The sequence below is a fragment of the Alligator mississippiensis genome, chromosome 2, assembly GCF_030867095.1.
Source record: "Alligator mississippiensis isolate rAllMis1 chromosome 2, rAllMis1, whole genome shotgun sequence".
NCBI classification, from domain to species: Eukaryota; Metazoa; Chordata; order Crocodylia; family Alligatoridae; genus Alligator; species Alligator mississippiensis.
In genome coordinates, this window is record NC_081825.1 from 177734620 (window position 1) to 177758249 (window position 23630).

The 23630-nt window shown below is 48.2% G+C and overlaps 1 protein-coding gene across 5 annotated transcripts in view; it reads right to left on the reverse strand.

The window, feature by feature from the left end:
* The window catches only part of SYT7 (synaptotagmin 7), a 148944-nt gene that overhangs the window by 8245 nt on the left and 117069 nt on the right, over positions 1–23630 (reverse strand). For all 5 annotated transcript variants that reach the window (XM_059722492.1, XM_059722493.1, XM_059722494.1 and 2 more), the window contains 4 exons: positions 15991–16261; positions 15010–15179; positions 14332–14446; positions 13350–13549 (listed from right to left, as the gene is read on the reverse strand). In XM_059722492.1, the coding sequence (XP_059578475.1) occupies positions 13350–13549; positions 14332–14446; positions 15010–15179; positions 15991–16261 (756 nt within the window). The remainder of the gene's footprint in view (positions 1–13349; positions 13550–14331; positions 14447–15009; positions 15180–15990; positions 16262–23630) is intronic.

Below are 23630 nucleotides of genomic sequence, written 5' to 3' on the forward strand. Positions count from 1 at the left end.
CCTTTTGTCTCATAGTCCCACTCTCTACCTGCCTTGTCTTATCCCATGCTGTCCTTTGTACTCCCTGCAGCCTGCTACCCCTGCTCTTGGGATCTGTTCCCAATTCACAGGTGCTGAGCAAACCACTTTTCCTCTTGGGGTCCCTCTACAGCTATGGTTTTCTTCCAACCTTCTCCCTGACCACATAGCCTGCTGCCTCCAGGACTGGATTGGTCTGGGTCAGATCCTTCCTCAGTGGGCGCATCTACACAAGATGTTTACTGTGCAGTTGACTAATTGCATAGTAAATGTGTTGACATCTACACTTGCACCCCTATTAGAGTGCATGAAACTAATAAACTTCACAGCAGGGTAGCACTTGTAAATACAAGTACTACCCTGCTGCGGCATTTTCTCATGCACAGCAGTGCATGTATAGACACTGTCCTGTTGCTTGGGGCATAGAGTGCTTAAGCATGGGGCTAGCCAGCAGTCAGCCCCCATGCTAAAGCACCCTATGCCCCAGCCAGCTGCTCCACAGTACATGAAGCATGCAGCCTTGGGCTGGCAGGCTGACCCCCTGGGTCCCTTGCCAGCCTGGGTTGCTCTGACGGGGCTCCACATACTATGCATGAATAAACTCAGGAGCAGTATGCTCTGGAGTTTTTTGCTCCTGGATGCATGCTTAAATGGCATGCTTGGGAGCAAAAAACTCCAGAACAATAAGTGCCAGAGTTTATTTGTGTTCATTAATTGCACATGTAGATGCGCCCACTGAGTCCAGTGCAGCTAATGCCAACTCATCCCAGCAGAGGACCTGGCTCCTGAACTTTCCTGGAGGGTACTGGGCTCAGTGAACAGGTTGGGCTCCCCTTTGTCCATCACTGGAGCTTGTCTCTTAAGATGTTTGAGGCTATTTTGTTCCTTTTCTCCTTGTTTCCAGATTCAGTCACCCATCCAGGGCCAGTCTGGGCACTGAAATCTCAGGAGCAAAGTTGCTCTCATGGCATTTCCAGTTCAACAGGGCTCTAGACTTGCTCTGTGAGACCTCCCCCAAGGACATGGCTAACCCCATTCCTGATCTTTGGGAAAGTTCCCCAAAGCCAAGATCCTCTGAAAGTGACCATTTGCATCCCCTCTTGATGCTGCATTTTTCCCTAGACTTAATTCTCTGGCTGCCTGCATGGCTCTACATGGATACCACAGGGAGCCTTTGATGGAGGCTGGCAAGAAGAAAAGTGAGGCAGCTCTCCTTTGGGGAGGGGACCCAAGAAGGCAATGCCCATGACCCACCAGAGCCAAAGTGGACCAGCTGGCTGGCATGGCTAAGGCACCCCAGTTTACATAGCTAATGACACACAAGGGAGTGATGTGGTAGTATCAACCCCATTTGCTTTTGGCTCCCCAGCCCAAAAAACCCAGGGCTCATTTACAGCTTGGTGGACAGGAAGTATACTTTGGCATAAGTCTGGTGCAAGGCTTAAACACATGTCTTTGAAGATGTAGTAAGGCACTTGCTCAGAAAGGCCAAGTAGAGGCTTAAGTTCACTCTTCAGTCTCCACCCAACCTGCAACACTCTCTGGCAGAGGGCACCTGTGCTCTATCCTCATTCTCATTTGGCCTCTCACCACTGGCATGGGGTGAGGAGAGGCAAGTGTACACTGCACTTAGCATCTTCACCTGTTTGGCCAGGTTTTGGGGGCAGGCGGGCAGGAAGTCCTATTGTACTACATGTCACCTGCATGTGTGGTGGGCCTGTTAGCACTCTGGGTCTTCATAGAGGAAGAGAAGGTCACAGGTCTGTTGTGACACTCTCCCTGTGGGAAAGTACCAAATGACTGAACAGCCTGGTCAGGTCCTGACAGTGGACCTGGTGACTCTCGTTGACATGTTGTGTGGCCTTAGGGTGACAAGGAAAGATTGGTGGCATATTGGGGGTCTGCATGATCTGTAGCAAGCACTGAAACCAGAATGCCTTCTCCTTTTCTCCAGATGCTCCTGGCTTGCTAAGAAGAGCTTGGAAAAGCAGATGGAACTGGGGAGGAGGACCAGCCTGTGTGCTTCCACCAATCTCATCCTGAGAGGAGAGGAGGCTGAAGCCAGCTTCATGGACTGGAGCTACTAGCAGGCAGGAATGGTCTGCGAGGAAGGTGGTTGGGAAGAAAAGGACCAGCTGGTCACCTAGGTGGTCAGCAGCCTGGCAAATTAGATGGGAGGTGGCTTATGGAGGTTCTTTGACTATCTAGAGGTGATCCTCACCAGGAAGGGGAGACAGCCACGCAGTCTAGGAGGAGCACTTCAGAAGACAGTGCTGGATACTATGGTGCCCCCTCCTTGATGATAGTAACCATGGGAGAGGCGCATGGACCCACTGGCCATTTTAGGCAATCAGCTACAGGGCAGAGAAGCTTTCCAGACCAGGCATGCAGCCGTGGCCACTGAATCCCATCTACACACCTTAGGATCTCCCCTCTACCAGCATCAAACCATTCCCTGGACCTCTTCTGGATGCATCAGCTGGCGTCCTTCATTCTGCCTCTGCTAACAAATTCACTAGAGGTGTCAGAAATAGCTACAAGGCAACGCAAGCAAGTGCAAACTCGTCCATGCAGGGGCGGGTTATTTTTAGTGTCTAGCTTTCTATACAGCAATACAGAAAAAGTGTGTGTCAACCCTCTCACAAGCTGACAGCTGAGACATGTGTCACAGAGGCACTAACGGAGCCTGGAAACTGTCACTCAAACTAACATCATTTCACAGCTCGATCTAAGGTTGCACAATACAGGTAATTATTCAATCAAAAGTTATTAGCATGTTGCCAGCAGCAGAGCGCCTGCTGAGGTGGTGGAGGACAATCTATTCTCAACCTCAGGCTGTGTTTGCCTGTAACTAATGTGGCAATTTTCCCTTTCCAAGTTGCTTGAAAGTTCTTTGCTCTGTTCCTTGTAACTTTCTCAGCAAATTTCTTCTGGAGGTGAAATATCCCAGGCTTTAATCTAGGTCAGGGGCAGGCAATTATTTTGGGTGGAGGGCCGCTTACTGAGTTGGCAAGCCATCGAGGGCCACATGACAGGCAGCCAGGGGCAGATAAATATTAATTTTCTAAATATTTTAGGGGCCCCATGGGCTGGATATAACGGCCTGGCGGGCCGCATCCAGCCCAGGGGCCACATTTTGCCCACCCCTGCCCTAGGTGCATATCTCTCTAGCCACCCATACACTGTATCATACACTTCCTCTCCTTAGCTATGGAATCATTCTCTCTCTCTGTTTATGAATTTTACATTTAAAAGTCATTGGATAAAGAACAAAAATAGTCCTGCAAACAGGGACCAGAATCCAAGAACCCCTTTCATGCAAAGTGCCTTAATCACTAGGCTACCAAACCAGGCTCCCTCTTTTTGCTCTTCCTGGCTGACTGCCTTTTAGTTGTTGGGCTGCCGAGTGGCCCATTTTCATTCAGAGAGGTGGAGGGTATCCCATCCTGCCTAGCCAATAGGTAGGTGGTTAGAGCACTTTCCAGTGGGGCAGGTGGTGGGAAGAGATGTGGGTTAAAATCCCCTCAGGCTGCGGTAAGATTTAAACGCTCACTGAGTGAGTGCTCTAACCACTATACTATTATAAAGAAAATGTCCATGCAACCACCTCCTCTGGCAGCTGTGTTTTAAAAACAAAGCAGCTACAACTATTTGCTTGTGAGGGAACTGGCCCCCCGTGGGTCGTGTGCCTACACAGAGCTGCCACTGAACTTTCTGATCAAATGAGGGAGATGCCACGAGTTATAAGTGCTGTCAAGGTCAGGCAGCCACTGAGCAAGGGTGTTCTGGGCCACAGCTTTGTTTTTAGGTGCCTGGAGTCTGCCCTAGCCCTGAGTTCGGTGCCTCAGTTTTGGAGCCAGCCCTCTTGCGGTGGAATTCTTGAGAGGCAACACGGAGCCTAGTAATGTCAAATCAATGAGTGCAAAATGTAATGGACTTGGAAGGTTTGGAGCTGCCAGCCTGCAGGCCCCGCGGTCTCTCCCAGTGGGAGATGTGACTCAAGGCTGAAAGGGAAATGTAGTTGAATTGGGGAGGAAAATGCTGCTCTCCTAGCGGGCTTGACCACCCACAGGCTTGACAGCAGGAACAAGGAGGGGCTGTGAAGCTAGTGAAATTGAGCAGGACAGTGTCTCTGACTGAGCTCGTTTCTCCCTAGTGCCAAACACTCCCCAGGACAAGGAAAGGCCCCTCCTGTGCCCAACAAGGGGCCTGAATGAGGCACAAGGGTGAGGACTTTACTTTGGGAGACAGGTCATGTCCTCCCCTGTGTAGACAGGTTTTATTCCTGTCCATCACTGCCCTCTTCTCTGCATTTGTAGCTGGGTTCCGGCCACCTGGGTTTGCTGACTTGGGCTGCATCTGCAAATTTGGTTCTGGTTGACCTTACAAGCAAAGAGAAACTTGATGCAAGGCCATGAAGCAGCTTCAAGTAGGGAGAGACTTGCATGATTTTAATGGTCCTGGAACAAAAAGTAGGGGGGTACTGATGATACTAGTGTGGTGGTTCTAAACCTTTTTAGCCTTGAGGCACCCCTGTTAGACTCAAGGCACCCCTCAGAAAATGGCAGCTCTTAGCTTTTGCTCATTTTTTTGATTACAGAAAAATAATAGAGCAATTCTTTTGTTGCAAAGAGCTCTCAGACAGACCACAACAGGTCAGAATGGTTTTAACGCTATAGATTCCTATTTGAAATCTCTGGGGTTATCTTGTGAATCATACTTGCACACCTAACAGTACTAACATTGTGTGGTGCCCTGCAGCACCCTTGAAAGGATCTCAAGGCACCCCAGGGTACTGTGGCACCCTGGTTGAAAATCACTTTGTTAACTGATGACACAAAGCTAAGAGTCATCATCAGTACAGAGGAGGATTGGGATATTGTACAGAAATAACCAGATGACTTGAAGACTGGAATAATAGAAATAGGATGAAATTCAATAGCAGAAAATGAAAGTCATGCACTTACTGACTAATAACATGCATTTCTGCAATAAACAGGGGCTCATTGGTTGGAAATGACAGCAAAAAGAAAGAACTAGGTGTATCCATCAATCACAGGATGATTATGAGCCACTATGGTGATCTGGTCACCAAAAAAGGCAAATGTTTTCCTAGGGTGAATCAGGTGGAGGGATTTCCAGTGGAGGCAGGGGCAAGAACCTCATGAGATCTCTGCTGGGACACTGCATACAATCCTGTTGTCCTGTGTTCAAGAGAGATGAAATCAAGCCAGAACAGAGGTGTGGGAGGGCTATTTAGGATGGTCAGGGGACTGGAAAACCTATTTTATGACCAATGAAAAAGCTCGTCTTGTTTAGCCTAGCAAAATGAGCAGGGGATAGGACTACAGTCCATATATATATTGGGGTTAAACACTAGGGACAGAGAAATGGTATTTGTGCTGAAGGACAATGCTGGCCCAGAACAAGTGGGTATAAACTGTGCATTGTCCTTCAGCACAAATACTACTTCTGTGTCCCTAGTATTTAAACTTAGGCTGGAAATTAGAAGAAAGTTCCAAACCATTATAGCAGCAAGGCCCTGAAACAGTGACCCGATCGCAATAGCAGGTGCACTAATCCTTGGTACTTTGAAAATGGAGCTCTCAGTTTATGGACTTGTACCTGTACTAGTGGGGTCTGGATCCCAGGAGTTCCTTTCCAGTGTTGTGCTCCTGTGATCTACATCTGGTTGGTTAAATAGCTCCTTACATTACAGAGGTGCTCTAGAACAGGGGTCAGTAATGTGTTTGGGCAGAGTGCCAAAAGCATCCTCAACTTGTAAGATGTTGGCATGCCAGGGGTGGACAGCGGGGAGCTGCAGGGGCCCAATCCCCATTGTGGCAGTGCAGCTCTGGCCCCTTCCTGCTATCTGCTCTGTGGTGCATGTGTACCTGCTGCCAGCAACAAGCTGGGCCTGGGCTCTGTAGACCAGGGTCAGGGCTTCCCAGGGCCTCCTGACTGCCTGCCACATCTGGCTTGGGATCTAGGCAGGTCCCTAAAGCCCACAGAGCCCAAGCTGCTCACAACAGGCAATGAGAAGGCTGCAAGCAGCTGCACCAGGGTCCATGGAGCCCTGGCTTGGCTTGTTGCTGGCAGTGGCTGTACGTATGCCTTGAGGCGGACAGTGGGCAAGGCATCGAGGCTGCACTGCCACAACAAGGATTGGACCCCTCGTGGCTCTTCTGCCAATTGTCCTGAGGCACGTGTGCCATGCAAAATGCTTCCACATTTCATGCTCTAGCACATGTGCCAGGAGTTGCCTACCCCTGCTCTAGGGAATTCTATCTGGTAGGCGTACAGATTAGCAGAGCAACTGAGTCAATGTGGCTGCAAGTCTTGGGCCAAATTTTGTCCTTGGTTATGCATATATAATCTCATGGATGGTAACTGGGCTGCATGGGTATAAATGGAGACACAGTAAGAGCTCTGAACTTTGGCTTGTGTAGTGCCCAGATGCAGCAAAGAGCAGGGCTCCCGCCTATTCTATTCTATTCTATTCTATTCTATTCTATTCTATTCTATTCTATTCTAGGGGTTATAGGATGCTCATTACCACAGTCAGTGAGTGCCTTCCAAGAGCACATTAAACTACTAGACTATATTCCAAGAGCACATTAAACTACTAGATTATATGCCTGCCACATGTTGTACACTGTTATCATTTCTCTGAAGGAGAAGTGTGGTCCATTCAGTGGAGTGTCTTGTTTGGGTAGGGTCTTAGGGCTTGTCAGTTTGTTTCCAACTCACCTCTTGCTCTGTATTTATGCTAGAGGGGGCAGGTCAAAGGAATACACCTCATAGCCAGGGAAGAAATGCGTGAGGTTTGTGAGGAGCTTTGGCTCCCAAGGGAATTAATTCCATAGCCTGGGATCAACCCCTAAGAAAGTCCTGTTTCCCACGCAGGTGGGATGTATTCTCATTGTGTGCAGTCCTGTCACACCAGAGGATCACAGTTGCCAACTACAATCTCCAGCCCTTGGTCCAGGATATCAGGTCTTGCTCTGCACACTCACAGTGAGAGAGAGGCCCTGCCCCAAGACTTTACAGTCCAAACAGACAATGGGCAGGAGAAAGACTGGACTCTTGACCCCAGTTCTCAGGTGTGCCAGTGGCAGAGCCAAGAGCCAACCCCTCATCTCCTGAGTTCAAGCTTGGGTGGCTGCCAACCACCTTCTCATCAATGACTTTCTTGTGCTTATATTCACAGCCTCGTAATGCTTCACTCACGTTACATTGTTAATTTAATTGATGTGTTTATTTTACTACAACTCTGCATTGGGGGATAATTGAATCCCTGTGGCATGCAATAATAATAGTGAGACTGCTGTGTCAATTTATCATTATTAGGAGGGGAGTTAAATATATTTAATGTAACTCAGGTTTTGGGCCAGATGATTTATTTTTTTTTAAGTACAGAATGTAATTTTGTCTTTACAAATAAAAAGCCAGATCCCCAGCTGGAGCAAATCAGTGCTGTGCCATTGGAGTCAATGGGCCAGAGCCACAGTCAGCATCACTTCATTAGAGTCAGCAAGGCCAGATCCCCAGGTGGCTTAAAGTGGCATTGTTTCACTGAAGTCAATGGAGCTTGGCCAATTTACACCTGCTGAGTATCTAGACTAAGCCTGTCAGCTAATTCAGGGGTTTGGGCTGAGGGCAGCTCAGCCTTGGAGCAAACATACTCTTAAGTGTTTGAGGTACGATCCGAAGGCATGATGTGCCCAGTAGGATGCTCTTCCTGGGTTTGGGCCTGCAGCCATTACTCACATGAGCTGCACAGTCAAAGGCAATGGAACTAGTTACCTGAGTAAAGGCTGCCAGATTATTTCCTCACAGAGTAAAATAATTTCCCCCTTCCCCAGAACAGCTTCATAGTAGGCAGAGATTTCCCTCTACCTGGAACTGCAGACCATTGAAATTATCTGGGACTTTCATTTTACCTTGCTATAAATAGACTTCATTAGATTCAAGTTCACCCTAGAGCAGGTACACCAGAGTGATGTGCATAGCTGAAATGCTTAGGCAGACAGAAAGAGGGAGAGAAAGAGAAAAATTAGATACTGTATGTGCCTCTCCCCCTTGCTGTCTCACTGGCTAGCTGGAATAGTGATTTTTGGGTCATCTCAAGTCAGAAGCTGATGTGAGGGGTTGACATAGAAGCAGGGCTGGCTGAAAATTTGAGTGCCTGCTCCTAACTTTCCTGGAATTCAGGTAGCTTTTTAATGTTGGGTTTGTGCTAGGATTGGCTGTAACTTGGTAGTTCTCTGAGCAGAATCTGCGCTGCCATCCTGCAGCAGTTCCAGAACCACAGAGGCATACTGGAAGGTCACACAGGTTTTGGGATGGACTCTCAATCTGTCACAGGGTGTTGGGAGGAGTGGGAAGCTGCTGGAAAGGCAAGGGAACCAAGCTGCTATGGTTTCAGTGCTCTGGGGCACACTCTGCTGCAAACACAGCTTTTCAGCTGGCTTTGACACTGGCTGATGAACTTTGTTTATGTTAATAAAGTCATCTGGAGGGCTCTGTATTTGGGTATTTTGGCTTGAATTTACACCAGGCTGGTGGTGAAAGTTATTCCCCTTTGACAGCTGTCATCTGGCTTGGGAGAAATGAATTCAGGGGTCTCAGCTTCCTCCTAGAGAACAGATATCCACAACACCCTAATGGCAGTCTCAGAAGAGAGGCTGAGATAGGGTGACCATTCGTCTGGTTTTATAGAGGACAGACTGGTTTTCTGCTACTCTGACATAAAGGTGTCTGGTTTTGTATCAATAGGACAGAGGACAGACTGGTGGAAGTTTGTGGAGGAAAATAGAGGACATAAAGGCATCCAGTTTTGTATCAGCAGGACAGAGGACAGAGTAGAAGAAAACCGGGCTGTCCTCTATAAAACTGGATGAATGTCTACCCTAGGCTGAGATCTGAGTGGGGGGCATGGACCATGAACTCCCAGTCATTCCTCCAGGAAAACTTTCGAAGTCCCAGTTTCCCCCCAGCTTGCCTTCCCCAAAGATGGAGCTGAGTGATGATGAGGAACAGCGGGATGGATCTTGCTCTTGCTGTGTTCAACCTGTTGATGAACTGAAGAAGTCAGGCTCTGAGGCTGGTGATTGGTGCCACTCCTCAGCACCAAACTCACATAAACACTGCAAATGGGAGACACTCAGACTCCTCTTGTTCAGTGTATGAGACCTCAGAAATGCTCACTGCCCTAAGCTCCACTACATGGTCTTTATTATTGGGGGTCGGCTTGCTGAAGAGCTGCCCAGTGTGGTAGTTTGGCTTTGTGCTGCTACCTGGAAACAAAATCCTTGCCTGACAATGTTCCTTCCAGACCTCCCGGCAGTGGTAAGACTCGCCAGTTGCAGTGCAGTTAAGCTGTCATCTTTAAAGGCAACTGTTCCCAAATCTATACAAAGCAAGCAGAGGCTTATCTGCCAGGAAAATCTTGACTGGTGTCGAATGGGACATGTGGGGCCAAGATTCTGGAAAGCACGGTTGTAGAGTGGAAGGAGCTTCAAGAGCAGAGTGAGCTGCATACTAAGTTCCCATCCAAAGCCTAAGGCACAGCACCAAACCGCCCCCCTTGTTCATGTCAGGAGTGCTTTATTTACAGACTGGAAATCTCTGGTCAGCCTCTGCTGTGTGGGCAGAGGGTGGTACTACATACTGTACTGTCAAATTCTATGGCACCATCTGAAGATGGTCTTGCCTTCATCTCACTAGCTGAATGTATCAGCTTTTATGAACTGAGCTGAAATGCTGATCCTGTATCCTGAACTTGGCTCCCTCTCTTGTGTTCCCTGAAGTACTCTTCAATCGCAGTTTATTCTCTTTCTTACACTACATCAACCACCCAATTTCTGTAAGTTTGACCTTATTCCAGGACTTCTGCTGCCCAGAGCTCTCTATAAAGAAAGGGAGATCTCAGCTCAGGCATTAGTCACTTCCTGGTCTGATCACTGGGAGAGCATCAAGTAGCCTGGCAGTGTAGACACAGTCTTGTTGATGAGTTTTCATCCCCCACAACCCCGTCATTAGCACATCATGCCCTCTCCATGGGTGACTCCTCCGTGTGCCAAGGGGTTAGATTCAAGATGCTGTTATTAATATTTAAAGCACTACCTGCCTCTTCTGTCACACTCTTGAGACATGGTTGGCATTAATATCCCTTCTAATAAATGCACAGACACTTTCTCCTTTGCCTGGTGCTACATCACTCAGGGGCTCCAGCATCAGTGGTTTGGTGGAGCTCCATTCCCTGAGGTGATGCTCTCAGCTTAAAACCAGTGTAGTGCAGAGAGGACGTGGAGAGACATTACTGGTGGTGCACTGCATCAAGAGTGCGAGCATCTTTTTCCTGATAGCATCTAGGATGCTCAGATTGGCTTTGCCTGTGTTATGCAGCACCTCAGGGAGCAGAAAATTAATGGGGAGACTTTTGGCCAAGGGAAAGGGAAAGGGCCTTAGGAGTCACATTTAGGACTCCCATGGATTTCTTTTCATTGGCAGCCTAGAGGAAGGTGAAATTAATCTTCAGATTCACCAACAGCGATGAGACCAGCTGTAGCAAACAAATGGGAGGGGAGAGGATGACAGAAAAGGCAATAAAGATGGAAAGACCTGAGCTGTGAGCTGCCAGGGGTTCCAAAAGGGTAAAGTGAAGAAGTCATTGGCTTAGGCAGAGAAAGTATCTGCACAGACACAAAGAGACAAGGTCTTGATAGGCTCTCAGTAGATGTGTCTGGGGGATGCTGTGAGTACCTGCAGGGAGGCCCCAGGTTTAGAGGAATCAATACTAGTTTGGCAATGGGCTTATCAGCATCATGTTTTATTAATAACTGGCCATGGGAAAAAGAAGGTTTCTAGCCAGCAGAATGCCTCCTAATAAAAAAGAAGGAACTTGATCAGTTGATGAAAGGCATTATAGGACATGGTTGCCTAGAGTAGTAAGGAGTAGACTCCATGACACAGGAGGTCCTCTCCAGTCTGATATTTCTATGTGGCATTAAAGGCAGGGAGGAAATAATTTTCTTGCCTGTTTGCCCTGGCCCTTCCTGATCATACAACCCAGTTCCTTAATGCCATGTGGGGGAATGATTCTCAGAAAGCTACAGGCACAATTGGCACTGCCAGGCTAATTTGAGTCTGTCTGTGCACTCTACAATTCTGAGTACAAAACTCAGCATCCATGTGCAGAGAAAGGGTTTGCCATGTCACCATGTCGGTTCATGCTGTTGTGGTTCATTGTGCACACAGGTCATATGCACATGCATTTCTGCAGGCGTGCCATTGACAGCCTGAAAATCCAATCCTTTTTGACCCTACCTCCTTGTCTGCATCATGACAGGCATTCCACTACCATCTCTTCTCACTGTCCTCTGTCCGCAAGTCTCTCACCTTTCCTTTTATACTACTTTGTGCATGACTTCAGTCCCCTACTCTGCCTATCAGCTTTTTTTTGCACTGTCAAGGCTGAACTTTGGCTGCAAACTCTTGGCAAAACCCTGAGAGTGAATTCAGGAGCACTTCTGTGTGTGACAGTTTCTCTCTGGAGTGCTGACAACCCAGTGTGGCACAGTGGAGTAGGGGTTCACGTTATGGTTCAGTATCGCTGTGCCCATCTCTGCACTGAATGTGGTTATTTGGTATATCCTTGCTCCGCATTCCAAGGTGTTAAATGAAAACAGTGCAAGTAGTGGACCCAGAACTGGACCCCCCTGCAGGGCCCCCTCAGTACAGCCACTCAGGGGCCCACTGAATATACCTAACATCTATGCTGATGAAGTGGGGGGATTCACTCTCCTTATGGTCTGACCCAATGCTATGTGTGGAAGACAGAAGTTTACTGTGTTTGACCATGGCCTAGGCTCATGTGTGTCACCTAAACATAGAGCTTCCACTAATGATGTATCCTGAGGGCTTTTGCCCAGTGGGCAGTGCATACACTACTTACACATGAGAGTAGTGGTGGGTCCCCATAAACCTGACAATGTGGGTGCATCTACATGTGGTGATTTAAGGTGCATTAGCCATTTTTAAGGCACATTAAGGGAATGAGTCTACACACGTGCATCCTTAATGCACCATAAAAATGGTGATTTTAGGTTAATTGTGCCTAAATTTAATGCCTGCATAAAGCAGGCAGCAAATTTAAGCATAATTAATTAAGGAGACTTAACCCGCTTGTAAAGACCTTAAGGCACCTTAACGCTATGTGACTGAGTGAGGCAGAGCTGAGCCTGCTGCCAGCAGGTGCTGCCAAAAAGAAGATGTGGTGGGTTCTGTTCTGCAAGGCACAGATGCTGGAGTGGGAGGTCTAGCAGCAGCGGTCCTGGTTGGTGTGTGGTAAGTTGGCAGTGAGGGCAGGAGGTGCGAGGGCTCCTGTCCAAGCCTAAGGGAAAGGCCCCCCCTTCAAGTCCCCTGCAGGGGAAGGGGGCAATGCAGCGTGGGCAGGGCCTTTGCTAGCGGCTCCCCAACGCTTCTCCCTCAGGATGGATTTGCTGGCCAGGCAATGCAGCCCTGCAACAGCGGGACTGCTCACTGCCCGCCCGGGATTCAGGAGCCTTGAGAAGTCCAAGCTGCGGCTCCCACCCAGAACAGCACAGGGGCTGGGACTGTGTCTACCCCCAGTGCCCGGCACGGCTCTTCCTGCTCCACCCAACTCCATCCTGGGCAAGTGCTTGGCCTCCATGCCAGATACTTTGGGTGGGAGAGGAGCTCATTTTGAACAGCCCCAGCACAGATTTCTAAGGGAGCCTTGCAGAACAGCATCCACCGCGTCTTCCTCTTGGTGGCTCCTGTCAGCAGCATGTGCTTGGCTCTGGCCTGCTGTCCTCAGATGCTATGGGCTTGGAGAGGGGAGCTGTCCAAGGTGCTGATCAGGGTGGGGTGCCCAGCAAGGCCCATTAAGGCACCTTAAGGCGTCCATGTGTAGACGCATGCCTAAATCGCCTTCATGAGCCTTAGGCTAAGGTGCATTAAGTTTAGGCGTGCATAAATTCATGTGTATACACACCCTGTGTGTCTACAGCCTATAACCAATAGTATTGTTTGTCCATGAACTATGGCAATGACGTATGCTGAAACAGATGTTTTACATCAACATGAAAATCTATGCTATTTTAAAGTCCTCTGCTGATCCCTCAGAGGTGGGAATCCAAAATGGCAACCATGCCCTCCATATTCGCTGAGTGTTTTTCTGGGATATGCATGAAGGTTCAGCTTTGGGCTTTGTGAACCCCTCCCCTTTGCCTCTGTGACCTGCCACCTAAACTTACAGGGGTGCGGGGAGCAGTGGCCTTGGGGGATATCCAATGGGGGCCTACCTTGCCAATGACATCATTGCGACTCAGCTTGTCCTTGTCCATGACAGTGATGACAATGGTTGTCTCTCGCAGCCTCTCAGTGGGGATGTCAAAGATGAAGGACTCATTGAAGACGGGGTTCAGGCACCGCTTCATTACCACAGTCTTCTTCTTTTCCACCCTTTTGTCCTTGTGCATCAGCCACACCTTCACGTAAGGGTCTGGGGTGGAGATGAAAGGGCACAATGCTATTAGGTCAGGGTAGTACTCCTAGTGCTATGGCCTCTAAGTAAAGCCGCTCCTCAGGTTTCCTGCCTATTGCCCTGCAGGGCCCTGAGTAGGGGAGGAAACCTTGCTCTTGACTTATGCCTTTTCCTGCCTGTGCAGAAGAAAGTGGACTCAGGGACAGCACCTATCCATGAGGGATATGCAAGGAGTTTGGGGAGATATTCATGGTAGGTCTGCACTGTAGTTGTAGACAGCTCAAGAGTCTCAACATTGAGGCAACAAGTCTCACTCACCCACTCCCCTACAAGCACTGAGGAGGGTATGGGAGCACCTTAAGCCACCACTCTTGAGTACTTGGAAATCTTGAGTACTTGAGTGTGATTCCAGAGGGCACTGGCCAGGGCATCCTTACTGCCTCATTTCTGGGTAGACAAGAGGCGAGCAGGAGCCGGTGTTACTTAGTTGGCTACAAGACTGAGCTGCCTGCCACCATGGGGTAGGCATATTCTCACTGCCCTGGTATGGCAGAGGGGGACTCCTGGGCTCCACTCCATGTGAACAAAAAGGGATTCAGGGATAAGCATTCCCTAGGGAAAGCAAAGGAAGACTCTCTCCCTGATGAGGGACAGAGAGATTCTGAGACAACTACCTCCCTGAAGAGAGGAAAGGTGCTGCTGGGAGGTACAATAGACCTGCCCCTCAGTGGCCTGAGTGAATGCCCCCTCCAACAAGTGAACCTCAGCTGTGCAGAGACAGAGAGCCTGGGATATAGTACCTGAGGTGCCTCCGATGTCCATGGCTTTAAGATTCCGTGCTTTGATGATATTCACGACAATGGAATTAGCAGAAGGGTTGTAACAAAGGGACAGGAGGAGTTCTCCTCGGCTTCCCTGCAGAGAAGAAAGGTTGTTATAAACTGATAGAGCTCAAAGAGAACAGCTCTCCAGGATACTCGATAGCTCTACTCACACCAGTGCATGTGGGAGGCCTTATCCACAAAGAAACCACTTCCAAACATTGCTATGGCTGTAATGTGTTTTGCTTCTATGTCAAACAAGCTTCCAAACCCTGACAGGTAAGAATCTGAGGACCTGTTGCTGATGGGAAGGATCTATGATATTTTCTCAACCAGTACCATTACTTGAAACAGATCCTTGCCTATATCAATCGAGGGAAGGATCCACAGCTGGCAAGAAGGGAATAGGAACAGGTTCACAGACCTCTGGCATAACAGAGGCCAAAGGCTTGGGTCTGATCCCAGCCTACAGCAGTGGGCCTGGGATAATGCCCAACTCCCTTTTGGTGTTCCCTCTGAGGTCTTGCTCAGGAGCTCATGAACCTCCCTCAAGAGCACTAGTTGGAGGCTGTTGCTGTTATAAAGGCTGGCTCCTAGTCACATGGACTAAGCCTATGTGTTGCACTCCCTTCCCTCAATACAAAGCAAAGGCCTTACACTCCCGTCACTGCAGGGTTTCAGATCCTTCCATAATGTCTGCATCTGGGTCAGGTCTATTTTGTTGAGAGGAACAGACACTTCCCCAATGGGGTCGTTACGACTGAAGCGATCATAGTCCAGCACCTGGAGATACAGCACCCGCTGCACCACCTTTTCGTATGGAAAGCCTACCAGAGAAATCAAAGGGAGAGGTGAAGATCCTAGCAGTATAGGACAGGTCTATCAGAGAACATTCAGCCCCCCTAGATATAGACATGGCTGTAGATCCCAACAGAAACTATGCTAAGGAAACCGTTGCTGCCAAGTGTCTGTGCTGCCAGTGCCTATTCTGGTGTCCTGCAGTTCAAGCTATGTGAGCAGAGAAGGACGAGCTCCTGGGGAATTTTCGGGCCTCCAGTAGTACTGTAGTTTCTTGCATACAACTAAAATAACCATAATCAACTTTCTTCTTTCAGGACCCCAGCCAACAGCTGGGGTCAGGAAGAAATCAGGCCTTTTACAAATACTGAGCAATTGAGTGGGTACATGGTGACAATCTGTGAGGGCAGGGGTGAGTTTTCTGTGAATCATCAGAAATTAACCATTGTCCAGAGGGACAGTGTGACCTACATGGCAGAGTCTCCACAACCAATATAGATGTGTTTTATCTATGTTGTGCTGTCACGGGTAGCCAGATGGACTTTGGGATATCTGTTTTTATATTTTAAAGTGCGATAAAATAAAAGGTCAGGCTGTAGACCTGTTTCTGCCTCTTTTATCTGTAGCCAACCTTCAAGATTACTTGTAATCTGGGTAACACTGTGGGTTGACCACTCTGGAGTAGGAAGTGTTAACTTTTCTTTAAAGACTGTAAATGGAGGTGTGCAGCAACTGAAATGCCCTGCCCATGTTCATAGAAGGACTCTAGCAGAGCTGGGAATTAAACCCAGGTCCCCTGAGTGCCAGCCCAGTGCCCTGGCTGCCAAACCTCCCACCTACCTTCAAAGAGGAAGGTCTCGTTCCAGTGTGGGTTCAGGTTCTTCCGCTTCACCTTGGTCTCTAGCTTGTGCTTTTTGTCAGGGAGCAGGTAGATCTTGACAAAAGGGTCACTCGTGCCACTGAAGTCCTTGGCCGGCAGCTCCTGAGCCTTCATGATCTTGACAGTGAGGGTGGATTCCTGGAAGTTGTAGCCGACACTGAACTGGATACGGCCCAGGTTCTCCCTGCTGGCACCTTCATGCCCTTCATCGTCCTCAGAGCCTGGGGAGAGCTGTCAGGGAGGGAGATCTGAGATTTCAGCATGGGCCCACCACCCTCTCTGGGGATGTATGAGTGAGGGATCTGGAGTGACCCAGAGATAAGAAATCCATCTGTCACACCACCTACCTATCGCTGAGGCATTGGTGAGGGTGCCTCTCTGGCAGGCAGGCAGCCCAGGGTTGGGGAAGAACCAGGGCTGAAGATAGTGGCTGTGAGTGGCATGCAGGCAGGAGCATGCTTGGGGAAGGTGCTGCAGTAACTGTTGCTGACTGTGGGGCTCGAACAGGAGACTGTCAGTACTAAAAGTATAAGCTGCTAGGGGCTGATTGAGGCTCTCCAGCTAGCAGCACTGGTACAACTACAGCTTCTGGTGAGGGATAGGCAGTGCACACTGCACAGCCACTTCCAGCTCTTGCAGGGGTGGGGTGGGCAGGATCTGCCTGCCATGGGGTTGTGGGGAAGGCAGCCAGGCAGTGGGGCTGAAAGCTAACACAGACCCAACCACAAGTCCCTCTGCTGCCTGTTAGCCTGGTGTGAGGCTGACTTGCTATTAAGCACTTCCCCACCTCTCATTACCAGCCCCTGGTTCATCCTCCTTCTGGGCTCTCTGCCCTTCCTGGCCCCCTATGTCAAACCCTTCTTCTTCAGCACAAACCCCTGAAAACTGGGGCTGGCTACTGAGTCTCACTCCCTCCCAAATCAGCATCTTTCTTTGTGTACCATTCTTGCCCCTTGGGATCATTTTCACTGTGGCAGTACCTCTAATCTCTTGTTCCATTGGTAGAGGTCTTGTGCTGCCAGAAAGTGCCTCACCTAAACACACGTGTCTCATATTCAGGGGTATTGCTTCCTCTAAGACCTCAGCCCATCACCTGCCACTACCCTATCTCCCCTCTGCTACTCACAAACGGATGGTCAATCACCCTGTGCCCCTTCAGTTCTTTAAGGCACTGAATTTAGTGCTTCTGATTTCTTCCAGTTCTCTCCAGCTTTCATGCTTCTCTTTTTATTCTCCCTGACTACAGCTAATAATGATGCAGCAATTAATAACGAATAACACAGTCGCACTGAAGCGTTCCTATTGCCATGGGCAAAGAAATTATCACCCAGCTAGTCTTACACGTGATGGAGTACTTCTCTTTCTTTCTCTACAGCTATATTCCAAGGAAAATATAGTTCTCTTCAGCCTAAGTTTGAAAATATACTTTAGCGATTGCTGAAAAAAACCCAAATAAAATAAAATAAAATAAAATATTTACCTTTAAATATTTTCCAAACAACTATCTGAAAGGTTGAAATTCAAAACTGCTGGAAAAATAACCTTAAGTCTGATCCATCCCTTCACACCAGATCCTGGGCCATGAAAACCAGGTGTTCTGTTTTGAGGACTTGTGCAAGCAATGAACAGATAATGAACATCACATGTCCTGCATATGCCAGGCTTGCTTTGGATTATGGGTCCCTGTGTATAAGTAACTCTCCTCATGTCTTTGTCCTTGCTTTCCAATTGCTGCATGCATGTTAATTCCGCCTCTGGACATGGGAATAGGCAGAGCCGGGAGTCCTCCTTTCTCCTCATCAGTGCAACTGAACTGGCGTGCACTGTTGTAATTTGCTTGGTCTTTGGTGAGTTACCACCCTGCAGAGCAAGGGGAGAAACTGTGACACAGAGTCACAGTCTGTGATTTATGATGGCCCTTGAGGGTACTCCAGAGTTGGCACAGCTCATATACCACCCCCTTTCCTCAGGGTTGATCTCACTGGTACAGTTAGCTCTGTAGCTCATGCAGAAGCCAAGTCAATGGATATGGCAACCACTTTTAGCCTCAACAGGAAAAGTTTTGCAGCCCTATTTTGTAGTAAAACTGCTGGAGACTGTGTGATGACTGTTACAGGTATTAGGCCAGATGGCAGGTGAGAGCTAAGTTGTATGAGTCTCCTCAGTAAGAAATGCAGGGACTAGGATAACAGCTTCAGGTTATGCATATTGAGTTTTGATAAAGCTGGGAGAAACAGTAGTGAGTGGGGTCCTTGAGTGGAAGCAGAGACACAGAGCTTCTTGGACCCAGAGAGGGCTGGAGTGATGGACTGGGGGTTTCCGAGCATAGAAACTGCTGCTGTGGGTTGTTTCTACTGTGCTCAGGGAATGAAAACTTTGGGTCCCTTTTTTGAAAACGAACAAGATTGCACTAAAAATATGCTGTCCGTGTCACCAATAACTCATCCTAATGAAACAACCCTGAAAGACCCCTAATTTTGGCTAACTGCTCAAGGCAAAGGGGCAACAATAGATTTAAAAGGGCTCACACCCCCAAAATTACCATTTTTTAAATTTTGCTTTTCCATGCTTTATCCCTTTTCTTTCACTTGCTCCCTTCTTTTTGTCCTTTTTGCTTTTGCAAGAAAGAATCAATAAAATAAACAGTATCCAGATTTTTTAAAACTGTTTTCTGCTTAATCTTTTCCTGTTCCCTCTCTGTGACTTTTCAAAACTGCTTGCACGTTAGAAATGTTAAGTGAGTGGATTAATCAGAATTTATTTTTTTGTTTTACTGCCTCCTAGCTTGTCAAAGGTGGAAGAAGTTTAGTGAGTTGCAGAGTGGGAAAAGGAAATGATGAAAGAGTCCAAAATGTCAATTGCAAATATCATTTTGTTTTTGAAAAGCTGAAGAGTAATGGAAATTTACATTCAAAATGTAACAACATATGTTCATTTTGTTTGGAACAAGCTTATAAAAATTCTGTGAAAATGACATTTTCCTATGAAAAAAATCTACTTTAATGACATGTTATTAGGAGGAAAACATTTTGGTTGAAAATTCTGACCAGCTCTGCCTGGTGGGTTTCAGAAACCCTTTGCCTTGGTACCTCTCATATCAATTAGACAGCCTGTGCCAGGGCTGGTTCCACTGTGGACACCCTCTTCTGTGCTGACACTTCCTCATGCATAGCTCTTTCTTGAGCTGCAAGAGAGAGGCTTAAAATACTAATGTAAAGTTCCTCTAATACCCTTGCTGAAGCCAGCACATAATAGAGCAAAGCTGGAATTTCTAGCCCATGTTTTTTTACCTATTCCCATCCTAAAGAACTGAGCTGTCCTAACCACACCAGTAGGAGAGCCTGCTTAAGTATAGTCACTTCAATGTGCCTGTTCTGCAGAACTGTTGTATTTCTCATATCCTCACTAGTACTGTTTTAGAGCATTCCAGCTGCACTGAGCTCTAAGAGCTCACACCAGTCCAGTCTTGTTCTGTTCAACAGAAGTTGAATGGTCAGTGGTGCCATGCAAGAGAGTCCCAAGGGGACTCTGAATTATTTGTATCTTCTGTCAGCAACCTCTATTCCTGCTACCATTTTCACAGCCCAGATTGGGACACTGTTTCAGCTGGCTCACCCTACCAGGACTTGGCAGGAATGTATCCTGTTTAGGGCCCTTCTGCACATGGACAGGAGGCATTTCATAGGCATGTCAGGGACCTATACTGTGTTCTGAACACTGAAAGGCCTGAGGGGATACCATCAGCTCAAACATCCTCTCCAGAAGGTGAGAAATCCTTCCCCATTTCTAAACCTTCAGAAGTCCCAAATTCCTTGTCCAAACATCCCACAGATGTCTGTGGTGGTATCCCAGCCACAGCCTGAAACCAAGCAGGGAAATTTCCAGTCTGAGATGTTTGAAGAAGGATTCTTAATGGTACAGAACTCACAGCTGGAAGAGACCCACTGTTATCTAAGTCGTCTCCTCTGTGCACCTTGGTGGAACAAGATGCTTTTCTTCATGACTTCTCATGGTGCTGGATTTTGAAGGAGCCAAGTGATGGAACATTCACAAATTCTTCTGGGGCCTGACCAGCCTCAGCTGTACAATTACAGAAGCAAGATAGAAGTTATCAGTGGGAATGAGATAGGAAGTGTGTATAGGATGAACCACTTTGCCCTGCTTAGGCTTCTCCAACTTCTGTCCTGACTGAACCAGGCAACCTTTGTAGGTGAAACTGACCTTGCCCTGTATTTGCACTTCATTAATAATAAGAGCTCCTTCTCTCCTCTCTATTTGCTGAAGCTTGAGTCACTTGGATGGCCCAGATGGCTTCTCCTCAGCTCTGTGGCCTGCAGGAGGGTTGCATATCAAATGGAAAGTGGCCTACACCCAGCTCCCTCCTGGGCAGTGATGCTGCTCACTGTAGTCACCTCAGGGGAACAGATGCAGCCTGGAGAAAGCAGATCAACTGCTGGCCACCAGCAGAGCTGGAGACCTGAACTGAGAATCTCTTGAGTGCTGAGAAGGGTGTGTGGCTGAGGAGATGGGCATGCTCTCTGTGCTGTGTTGTTTTCCTAAGTGGCCAAAGGAGACACTTCTTCCCATCCTTCTGTCACTGAAGGGAATGAGGAGTGAGCAGGTACAGCAAGGGCATCCCTCCCGTCCCCCACCTCAGGAAGGCTCTGGAAGCAGGCGATACAGGATCTTTAGATCCAGTGCAACAGGAAATTTTCTCAGATTGCTTCACTGCATTGTCTGGAGCATGGGGAGCAGCAGGTGAGAAGAGCACCAGAAGGACCTCATAGATTCTTACTGGAGCAAGGTCCAGGAGCTTCTCTGGGTTATCCATCAGCAAGTACATCACTGCCTATGCAGACCCCCCAGCTACTGCCTGGAATTGGGGTCTTTGTGGGGCATGTGTCTCTCAGTGGGTGCATGCCTGGCTCCAGGACAGGGGATCTGGCTGGACAAAAATCACGATGACCTCATGTTTCAATGGGCTGCTGCTTTGCAGAGAGGGGTGTCCCATCCTGTGATGATCCACAGAGACTGGGTTCTTGGGTCTTGGTGGGATGTGTGCCTGGCTGTAAGATTATTCACATCAGCTCTGGTGTCTCAGTGGGTGTGTGCATGACTTTAGCCTGTCCATGGCTAGTCATGGAAATGGGATCCCAGGTTTCAGAGAACAAAACCCTCACCACAAAGGAGCTTCTGGGATGCAAAGGACCAGCTCTCCCTTCCTGGAGATCTATGTGGCTGGATGGAAGCAGAGATGGAAGCACACATGGAAATGGTAACCTTCACTGTTTCAAGACCGCTGCACAGTTCTTCAGGGACAGGATCTTCCCAGCATGGAATGGTTTTGGCTACAGGATGAGAGAAACATCTGTCCCCTGCCATAGGGCCATCGGTAATGATTGAGGGGGATTAAGTCTTGAACGACAATCCCCTTTCCTCCACGCAAGGACCTTACTGATCTCCTCATATCCTTGCCAGCATGTAGCCCCTCTTACTCTGAGCCTTTCTGGCAGCTTCCTCGCCATACCTGACTGAGCTGCCTTGGCACAACACTGAGGAACTGAAGTCTTTGTACTTCCCGCCATGTTGAGACAAATAAATAATATCATTTGGATCCTCTGCCTATGGCTTTGTTGTTGTCCAGCCAGCTGTCAGAGGGCATCAGATTCTTCCTCTGTCACTGGTATCTCCTCAGACGACTCTTGGCTCCACTCCACGTGCTCACTTCACTCAGGTCGGGAGCTCCAATTAGCCAAATCTGTCCTGACAGCCTGTCTGTCACACTGCGGAACAGTTTCCCCAGAACTGATCTGACTACCCAGACTGCCTCTCATCCACAGAGACAGACAGGCTGAGACAGTTACAGATATCTCGGACTCTGTGACCAAACACTTCTTGGCAGAGGATAGGGACTATGATATGCAGAGCTGCTAATAAGGAGGGGGTACTTGGACACAGTGCATTAGACAGATGAAAACTGAGTAGGGACAGCAAGCAATAAGATGCTCAGGCAGCGAAGCATAGGGCACTCTCTAAAGGGGACAGATGAGATACTGAAAGGCCTGAAAATGAATGTGGGGCAAGATTTCCCACATTTTCACGTCAAGGCTCATAAGAGATGATTATGGACAGTAGTTAGTGGAAGGAAGAGAAGGTTAAGAGAGGCATTTGCTGGAGTTAAAAGATGCTGGGAGGTGTTTCCTGGGGTCAGGAGACTATTCACAGTGGGTTGCTGCGATGGGTAATATGGGATGATCAGTGGTGTTTGTGCAACAGTCAGGTAAGGGATGGGTGCTTGTCGATGCAGGAGGAAGTTCTGGTGTGTGTTGTGTGAAGGTGGCCAGCGATTCCAGGAGGTGAAGGCAGGAGGTGATTAGGGAAGTTCTCATATCTAATACTTGTTGAGTGAAGACGGCATCGTAAGGAATCTGTCTTTGTCTGTCTCCACATCCTTCAGTTATGAATCTCCGTATGCCCTACAGCTGCTTTGAGGCAGTATCCAATTTGTGCCTCTGTAAATCCATGTCCGGCAATCCAGCTAACTCAGCTTGGGCTTCATGGTCCTATTTGATCATGTTATCTAAGGTTGGCATGCTGTGTATCTTCTTGGACAGGCCTCTATTAGCCATGGATCCCAGCTCTGTCACTTCTGCATCCCAGTGGTGCTCACAAGATGTCATCGGCAAATGCCAGTCGCTGTTCATTGGCAGAGACCCCTTTGGAAAATGGCATTCATTCCTGCAGGGTCTTGAAGCAATTCCTCTTTTTTGAGGCATGGTCACCACAATGCTACAGCCCAGCACCTCATCTTGTGGTAGGTGTGGAGATGGCTCTGAAGCCTCAGGTGCCATTTCAACTGCCCCTCCCCTCCACCCTCAAAATCCCCCAAGCATGCCCTGACACACGCATTCAGAAGTAGAACATGGAAAATGTTAATTTAGTAAAATCAGAATTTTTTTTGCAGGATTATACTGATTTCTTTGAAATTTGCTATGGGCACAAAGCATTTCGTTACCTCTGTGGTCATTCTGAGGGCAATTCATCCATCCCACCAGGGTCACTTTGAAGACACTGTGAAAGGCCACTCATTCAGCTTCTACCACCCGCCCTGAAAGCTCATTGCTCGAGGGAAGGCAGCATCCATTTGGGAGTGTCAGCCACAGCTACTCTGATCCTTCCAGGGGGCTTGTGTGAGTCACCCCTTCCTGCATCCTGTCATTTGAAGAGATTATGCTAGAAGCATGAAAATAGATCTATTTACATCAAATGAATATAGAAATTAAGTCAAGGCTCTGCTCAAACTGAGCAGCCCATTGGGGTAGCATAGGTGAGACAAGCCAGTTGCTTTAGTCAGCAGTACTCAAGGGAGTGATATGGTGGAGTCGCATTCAGCTGCTCTTGACTCCCTGGCCCAGTGACCAGGCACCCCCTGTCAGCTGGGCTCACTGGGAACGATCGTCATAACTGCTACCTCTGGAGTTAGGACAAGACATCATAACTGCTCTGCCCTCTTTCCCAGCAGGAGCTAGACACGGTGATAATATCAAATTCACTCTAAATAAATCAAATCCAATAAAACATTCTAAAAATAGAAGTAGAT